This window comes from Echinops telfairi, unplaced genomic scaffold (assembly GCF_000313985.2).
Source record: "Echinops telfairi isolate 266 unplaced genomic scaffold, ASM31398v2 ScPeMD7_57;HRSCAF=196, whole genome shotgun sequence".
Classification (NCBI taxonomy): Eukaryota; Metazoa; Chordata; class Mammalia; order Afrosoricida; family Tenrecidae; genus Echinops; species Echinops telfairi.
The window spans coordinates 364,312-373,301 of NW_022103955.1; the positions used below are offsets into that span (position 1 = coordinate 364,312).

Sequence of the window (8,990 nt, forward strand, 5' to 3'; positions counted from 1 at the left end):
TCAATGACAGTTCATATGAACCAGAGTCAACCAAAGTGAATAGGTTTCAACAGAACATTTAGATGAAGAACAGGCTACAAAGATGGAATAGGCTGCCCACTTTTGAGGAATTAACCACGGAAAACCTCATAAATAGCAGTAAAACATTGTCAGCTATACCATCAGTTGCTCATATGTAAGTTTAGATTGAAGCTGAAAAAAATTAAAACAAGTTCATGAGAGCCAAAAAGCAAATGAATATATTCCACTTGAATCCTGCGACTATATCAAGAGCAGATTTGCTGTTTTGAACACTAGTGACAGAAAACCTGGTGAGCTGTGGGGTGATAACAAGAAGATCATATATGAAGAAAACACATCGTCTTTTAGAAAGGAGCCAAAAGAAGACAAAAAGGAATGTCAGGAAAGACGGAAACTTGCTCTTCATCAGAGTCGCTCAGGCAAATGGAAGAAACGAATGAAGTGAAAGAACTAAACAGACACTTCAAAGGCAACTAGAGGAGACAAAGTAAAATACCATAAGGAAATGTGCAAAGATCTGGAGTTAGGAAACCAAAAATGAAGAACACTCTCAGCACACCTTAAGCTGAAGGAACGGAAGATAAATTCAAACTGCAATATTGAAAGATTCTAGAGCAAAATAATGAATGATGCAGGGAGCATCAAAAGAAGATGGAAAGACTATATAGAGTCACGATACCAAAATGAACAACATTCCACCATTTCACGAGATCGCATATGAGCAAGAACTGGTGGTACTGAAGGCGTTGGTGAAAAACAAGGCTCTGGGAACCGATGGGATGCCAATTGAAATATGTCAACAAGCTGATGATGTAACCACACACCTATGCCAAGAAATTTGGAAGACAGCTACCTGGTCAACTGATTGGAAGAATATACCTTTGTTCCAATTTGAAAGGAAGGTGACCCAACAGAATGCACAAATTATATCCATGGTATTCAACCTGTGGGTCATAGCAAACTTTAGATAACATTGAGAAGAATGGGAATTTCAGAATTGTGTTTCTGCGGAATTGGACATGGATCAAGAGGCAGTAATGGGAACAGCACAAGGAAAAACTGCTGGTTTAAAAATGAAAGATGCACATAAACGTTGTATCCTCCTCCATATGTATTCAATCTGCATGCTGAGCAAATAATCAGAAAAGCTGGACTACGTGAAGAGAAGCATGGCATCAGGATTGGAGGATGGCTTATTAACAACCGCTGCAGATGATGCAACCTCGTCTGGTGAAAGTGAAGAGGACTTGAGGGACTTGCTGATGAAGATCAAAGATTTCTTCTTTCATATGGGTTATAGCTCAATAGAAAGAGGATCAGAATCCTCATAACTGAACCTTAGTAGGTGAACATGATAAATGGGGAAACATGAAAGTCAAGGATTTTGTCTTGCTTTGCTCCACAATCAATGTTCATGGAAGCAGCAGTCAAGAAATCGTTTGGGGTAAATTTGCACAAGACTTTTAAAGTGTTGAAGAGCAAGAATGTTACTAGAGGGCTGACCCAAATAAACCATGGTATTTCCAACATGTGTATAAAGGTCAGGCTTTGAATAAGGAAGACCAAAAGGAATCAATACATTTGAATTAGGGTGCTGGCAAAAAATATTGAAACTATCATCTCCTACTAAAAGAACAAACAAACTATCTTGGAAGAAGTACAGATAGAAGGCTCTGTGTAAGTCTGGGTACTTTAGAAAAACAAATCCACAGAAACTCATGTATAAGAGAGAGTTTTATATAAAGGTTAAGTGTGCATCAAGAAAACATCCTTACCCAGTGCTGCCCAAGCCCACAAGTCCAACATTAACCCATTAACCCATATGTCCAACACCAATCCACAAAGTCCTCCTCCATCTCACAAAACAGACAATGATACTGACTGCAAGAGGAAAGCCGAGTCAGTGAATGTGTAAGCATCTCAGTGCTGGCAGGGGTCTCCACACGGCTGCTCCAGTACCCAGGGCTGCATCGGGGTAGGTCCATATGGCTTCTCCTTGGGGATGTATTGCAGGAAGTCAGCCTTGCAAGGTGAATCAGGGAACTGGTACCCTGGTGTGACCACCAGAAAGAAAGAGACCCGAGAACTAGAAAGGTGAGGCTCACCAAGCCATTTATCCCACCACCCTTCAATTAACCCCACATGTGTGTATCAGGAACTTTGGCACACCAAACTAACTCAATTCACCCCTTGCCAACTTAGCACATGTATATCAATCTTTAGCCTTAAAATTGAAATAGGAAACACCTAGACCTTAATCCTATAATCCTGTGAATATGTTCCCATGCCTATAAAAGTTTGTAAGCCAACCACTTCATGCCTTTATCCCCCCAATTTTGAGTATCCAATTTATATACTGCCCACATACATCAACCCAGTTCTCTGAGAAGACAGTCATATTTTTTGACATTAAGAGTCTTCATTCCAGTTGGAACCTTGTGAAGTCTACATCCATGAGCAAAGTCAAATCCGGACAGGCCATCCATAAAGTCAGCAACAATATGCACCAGTTCACAGGCTCAAAAATCTCCATCTGGTCAGCTTCTGGTCAACTCAGTGTGGGCTACCTCACTCAGCCTCCACAGGGTGCCCATTGGTCGCCGTGCCTTTAAACCATGGGCTCTCACCAATACTCAACAAGCCTAGCCCCCCTCGTGCTAGGTCATGAACCTTAGACCAGTCAACCTGCTCTAATCTTCTCGTTTTCCTGTAAATCAAGTCCACAGGTGTCAGTAGCCATACTCAACCCGGCTCTTTATTGCTGCATTTCTCCGACTTCCACTCAACAAGTAGATCCAGGTGGTCACCTAGCAAGCATTTCAGTCTGTTCTCAGGCTCCGTTTAACATTCAGTCCCAGAGAAGAATTTTCTTCATGGTTCCAGATTTTTTCCAGCTTCTGACATTTTTTCCAGCATTGGTTCCTGAGTACTGCAAAGTACTGAGTGGAGCATGTATTTCAAACCTTTCTTTGCAGTCATGGCCTAAACCCATCTAAAGATCAAATTTTAATGGCTTGAGTAAGTGGGCTTACAAACTTTCTATTTTCCTACTTCCATATTTTCCCCAGAAAGCAACAGAGTAAACAGTGTGGCTTTATCTGACGTATGGCTAGACAAAGAAAAAGAGCAACCATGAGGGAGAGGTCAAACATCTACTCTCTATCTTATGCTTCGTTTCTCCAGTACCCCACTCCTGGTACCATAATGTGTAAATCTGGGTATTTTAGGGAAACAAATCCACAGAAACTCATGTATAAGAGAGAGTTTTGTATAAAGGTTAAGTGTGCATCAAGAAAATATCCTACCCAGTGCTGCCCAAGCCCACAAGTCCAACATTAACCCATATGTCCAACACCAATCCACAAAGTCCTCCTCCATCTCATAAAACAGAGGCAATGATACCGACTGCAGGAGGAAAGCCGAGTCAGTGAATGTGTAAACATCTCAGCACTGGCAGTGGTCTCCACTTGGCTGCTCCAGCACCCAGGGCTGCATCGGGGTAGGTCCATGTGGCTTCTCCTCAGGGATGTCTTGCAGGAAGTCAGCCTTGCCAGGTGAATCAGGGAACTGGTAAAGTAGCTGCACCCTGGTGTGGCCACCAGAATGAAAGAGACCCGAGAACTAGAAAGGCGAGGCCCACCAAGCCATTTATCCCTTCACCCTTCAATTAACCCCACCTGTGTTTACCGGCCAGGTTGGCACAATAAACTAACTACCTCAGGCTCCTTGGAAGCAAGGGTGGCGAGACTTCATCTTACATACTTTGAAAATGTCATCAGGAGAGCCCCGTCTGTGAAGAAGGATGTCATGCCTAGTAAAATAGAAGGACAGGGGAAAGAGGACTCTTTAACAAGATAGATTGACCCAGATTGGCACAATGGACACAAACATAACCATTGTGAGGGCAGTGCATGGAGGGGCAGTGTTTTGTCCTGTTGATCCAGGGTCACTCTGACTCGACAGCATCTAACAACAGGAAATAGTGTTGCCAGGATTGGACCCGAGTTGCCTGGTTTTAAAACCACTCCATTATTTGCTTTTCAGGATACGGTACTGTTTCGATATTTGGAATTAAAAGGTCCTTACCATAGTCTTTGAGCATTTTGTTGCCTATTTTATGAAATTTTATCTTCTAAAAAAACTTGAGAATCACTTTTCAGGTTCTCCTCTTTCTGTGCCTACTTCTTTGCCCTAGTCAAAAGCGAAAATTTCTGTACATCTCAGTATAAATTTATAAATTATTTTTCATAGAATTTAGATTTTTAAAATATGGAGTTATATGGGAATGTGCTATTTCTATTCATTGTATACAACTATTTTGTCCTTCAGTAGAATTTTGTGGCTTTCTTTCATATTGATTATTTACTTTTCACATTTTTATTATTAAGTATTTTTGACACACTTTTTCTTGACATTTGCTCTTTAACAGAGCATTTTCCCAGGTCAACATTATTTATGTATTTAGTGATGCCAGTTATGTGAGTCATGTTATAAGAATCCTTGGTGGTATAGTGAGTTAGGCATTGGGCAGCGAATTGAAAGGTCAGTGTTTCTAACCACCAGCTGCTCCATAGGAAAAGGATCAGATAGTCTACTTCTGTGAAGAGTTCACCCTCGGGAGCCATATCCTAGCCATAGGATTGCTGAGTCAAATTGACTTGATGACATTGGGCTTAGATTGGTCTAATCATGTTGGGCAACTGTCACCAATAACCATTGCCAAATTTTTCATTACCATAAATAGCAACCCACTGCTCCTTAAACAGTGACTCCTTTTCCCTATCCTAAGCTCCCCTGGTAACCACTAATAAACTTTGTTTTCTGTACAGTTGACTATTATAGATACTTTATATAAATCAGATCATACATTATTTGTCCCTTTTTACAAATGAGGTTTTCAAAGTTCATCAATATTGTAGCATGTATCGGGACCTCTCTTTTTATGAAAAAATAATTCCCATTTATAGATAGACTACATTTTAAAAATTGTTTATTTGTGAAGAAGCACTTCCTGCTTCTCCTCTACCCAAGGGTCAGAGTTTCTCCAGGTCCCTTAGTCCTCTTTTCACATCAGACCTGCTTCTGAAATAGTCCCTTCCTATAGCTTTAGGCACCACCTTACTGCTGATGACTCACCTGGCTTCATAACCCTGCCATGCTGGTCTGCACTCCTTTCTAGAGGACCACCAGCTGCTCTTTTGGGACAAAGATGGGATTGTCTGCCTCTCTAAAGATTTAAAACCTTGGAGACTATGTGATGAAGCTTTACTCTCTCCCAGAAGCTTGGTATGAGTGAAAGTTGACTAGATCTATAGCTTTGGGCATTTGGAGTTAGAGGAAATGAGTCAGGCCCTAATAAAATAAAGTACAAGAGCATTTGTAGAGTCAGGCTGATTCCAGGTTTGCGACCCTCCTCCCCTGGAACCTTCGTCATAATGCTTGCTTATTACCCTCAGGAAACAGAAAGAGTACATTTCTCAAAAAGATTGGAGTGAAGATTTAATTAGGTGATGCTTTTGAACTTTACCACAATCCCTGACATAAATGAGAGCCACTACTACCAAAGAGATACAAGTCCTGGCCCTACATTTGATAAATGTTCTATATGCTAGAGCAATTCAATTTGCTGGGGAACAAGTTCCTAAAAAGAACAGCATTCCTCATTCAATTGCACTTTTCTTTATTGTGCTTTGCAGATACTTCCATTCTTTTACAAATGGAAGGTTTGTAGTAACCCTGTGTTTTCTCTTGGATGCAGCTGGTGGTTTTACACTCCTGACTGTGGATAGCAGCTGAACACAACCCACTATGCCACTGGCACTCGTATAAACCAATTGCTATGAAGTTCTATTTCAGCAGCATGAGCGCTGGTGGCATAGCGATTACATGTTGGGCTGTGATCTGCAAGGCCAGCCATTTGAAACCATTAGCCACTCCTTGGGAGAAAGACAGTTCCAGTCTCAGAAACACTCAGGGGCAGTTCGATGCTGTCCCTCTGGTTACTGTGAGTTAGTGAGTTTGATACTCAATTATGTTTTTGTGTCATATTTTAGTATTTTGCACATTATATCAAATTTATTCTTGGTTCTTTCATACTTAATAGACTACAATATAGTATAAATATTACTTTTGTATATACTGGGCATTCAAAAAGTTATTGTGTCTTGCATTGTTGCCATACCCATTTTATTGAATGGTCTGGAACTGAACCTGCATTATCTCAAAACTACGCCTTTACTTAACTGCCAGAGAAGTGAAATGTTAGCATCCTACATAGAAAGGAATACCTGTGGACTTTCTTGGCCTGCATTGAGAGGATCATGCTCAGTGTTTGTTGTTGCTCACTACTCCTCACTGCCATGGAGTCAATTCTGACTTATAGCAACCCTATAGGGCAGAGTAGACTTGCTCCTGTGAGTTTCTGAGACCCTAACTTTTTGTGGGAGTAGAAAACCTCATCTTTCTGTCCTGGAGCAGCTGGCAATTTCCCATTACTGACCTTGTGGCTAGCAGCCCAAAATATAACCCATTTGCCACTAGAGCTGATGAAAATCAGTTGCCGTGGAGTTATTTTTGATTCGTGTGTCAGAGTAGAGCTTGGCTCCATAGTGCATTCAATGGCTGGCTTTTCAGATGTATATCCCCTAAGCCTTTCTTCTGAGGCTCCTCTAGGTGAACTCAAGCTCTATACTTTCACGGAATCACCGAATATGTCAACTATTTATACCACATAGGATACGTCCTACAGTGAAGCTCTTTTTTTGTCTCTTCCCTTTATTTCAGGTTCCAGTGGGATGGGGGCTTATCATGGAAAACATAGTTTTCATACTTTCTCCCATCAACGTTCCTGTTTATTGAAAAGTTTAAAGAGAGAAGGTGCTAACAAACTCAGATATCCTCCCAACAGCCAGTCAAAGGTGGATTGGGCAAAGTTTTTCATTTTGAAACGGTTCAACAAAGGAAAACTCGGCCTGCTGTTGCTGACTTTCCTGACCATTGTCACAGCCGTACTTGTCAAGGTGAGTACTCATGAGCTGTTAGTTTGATTGATTGCCACATACATGTTTTTCTTTATAAATAAACTATATTTCTTATATCTTTTAGAATCTGCTAGCCAACTACTTGATTTTATAAATAAAGTTTTATAGGAACATAATTATGCCTTCTACTCACTTATTGTCTGTGGTGCATTTGGTGTTGTTACAATGGCTAATTGAGTAAGTGGAACAGATTATATGACCTACAAGTTCTAAAATTTTTACATGAAAAGTTTGATAACTCTGTTCCGAGAGCATAAACTACTGTAAAATGTGCTTGCCATTCTATGTTTGCTAACCTTTCTGATCTTTTGCTACTGCTCTTTCATCGTAGTTTTAGTTTTATTCTTGAATGTGCGTGAAATCAGCATGCCCTAGTGGTGTAGGAGAATGGCTTGTGTTGGAGGGCAATGGTAGTAAAGTGACTTTGGTAGGGAATATTTGTCTTGGGTACCTTTCCTCCCGAGCTGATTACCAAAATTTATCTTGATGAGCAGTTGTTATATATAGATGGGCTTAGACCAGTGGTTCTCAACCTTCCTAATGCCACGACCCTTTCATACAGTTCCTCATGTGGTGGTGACCCCCAACAATAAAAATATTTTTGTTGCCACTTCATAACTGTAATGTTATGAATTGGGCGACCTTGATTCGACCCCTAAAGGAGTCCCGACCCACAGGTTGAGAACCGCTGGCTTAGACAAAGACCCTTATGATGGCTGCTTTTCTCAGGCTAGATGTGTCCTTCAGAAGAATGGAATTAGCTTTGAGGCATTAGCTTGCCCACCGAGGAAGTTAAAACTGTTTGATAGCATTTGGGAAGAGAATGAATCCAGCATTTATTGGAAATAATTGTGTGTGTATTTTGTTTAAAATTTGAGAGGCAATTGAGTTGTCTTATAATGGCATAGCTGTGGCAGTGGTGTGCTATCAGTTACATCACAGTTTGGTGGAATCAACGTTATCAGTTATATTTTAAATCATATGGATTTTCTCAGAAATACCAAACTCTGCTGAGGAAAAAGGCCCTGTCAATTTTCATGGTAGTTCATAGACTGCGGTGGTCCAGTAAACAGTGGTGAACCATCTCTGTCAACAGTGAGGTAGGAATGCCTTGTTTTATTTTTATACATAAGGTAGTCAAATTGGGCTTTTTTCACTTGTTTTGCTGCAATTTGGAGCCCGGAGATATTAGTAAACTCAATTTAGCCACAAATTGTAAAAAGAGAGCGTTATGTTGGAAATCTATGAGATATATGTAGACGAAGTTAAAAAAAAAAAACAGCCAGGATATTGAGCCCCTTTACTCTTCTACATCTAATGTAGTCTGAAAGAAGTGCTATTTTGACTCTGACCAAATTTCCTTTTTTGAATAAACTTGAAAATGATTCTTTTGAATATATCATGGTAATTTTTTTTTGTTTACTTTTATTTTGGTTAAAAGAGTTTGACTTTGAATTCATGGTAGCAAACAGTGAATCAAAACTTAATGGGTTGGAGCTTTCTGCTGCTATATCTTTTTGAGATTGAGGGTGTGGTTGGAGGCATGCTTGATTCTGTTATCTGTCTACTTTACTCAAAAAGACATGCTGCCTCTAGCCCAGGAGTTGGCACACTTTTGAGATGGAAGAGCCTATCCTGCCCTTCATGACAATTTAAACATTATTTGAGAATTAAATGAAATTATGAACCATTTGTTGTCTCAAGGGAACAACAAATGGTTCAAAACCAATGGTAGGGAAGGGATGGGAGGACTGGTAGGGAGTGACCAAGGGCAAGGCAACTGCGAGGAACTACCGAAACCAGAATGAAGGCTGAACATGGTATTGGGACAGGAGGAAAGCATAAAGAAATAGAGGAAAGAAGTAGGAGGCAAAGGACATACATACAAGCCTAAATACAGACATGTACATATGTAAATATATTTAAGAT

The 8,990-nt window shown here is 40.4% G+C and overlaps 1 protein-coding gene across 2 annotated transcripts in view; it reads left to right on the forward strand.

Annotated features, from left to right (window-relative positions):
• The window catches only part of ALDH3A2 (aldehyde dehydrogenase 3 family member A2), a 34,289-nt gene that overhangs the window by 22,109 nt on the left and 3,190 nt on the right, over positions 1–8,990 (forward strand). Inside the window, exons 9-10 of one of the 2 annotated variants that reach the window (XM_045290823.1) lie at positions 6,805–7,040; positions 8,057–8,161. In XM_045290823.1, coding sequence (XP_045146758.1) covers positions 6,805–7,040; positions 8,057–8,140 — 320 coding nt within the window. In that variant the 3' untranslated portion in view covers positions 8,141–8,161. The remainder of the gene's footprint in view (positions 1–6,804; positions 7,041–8,056; positions 8,162–8,990) is intronic. The other variant, XM_004702869.2, reaches the window with a different exon arrangement.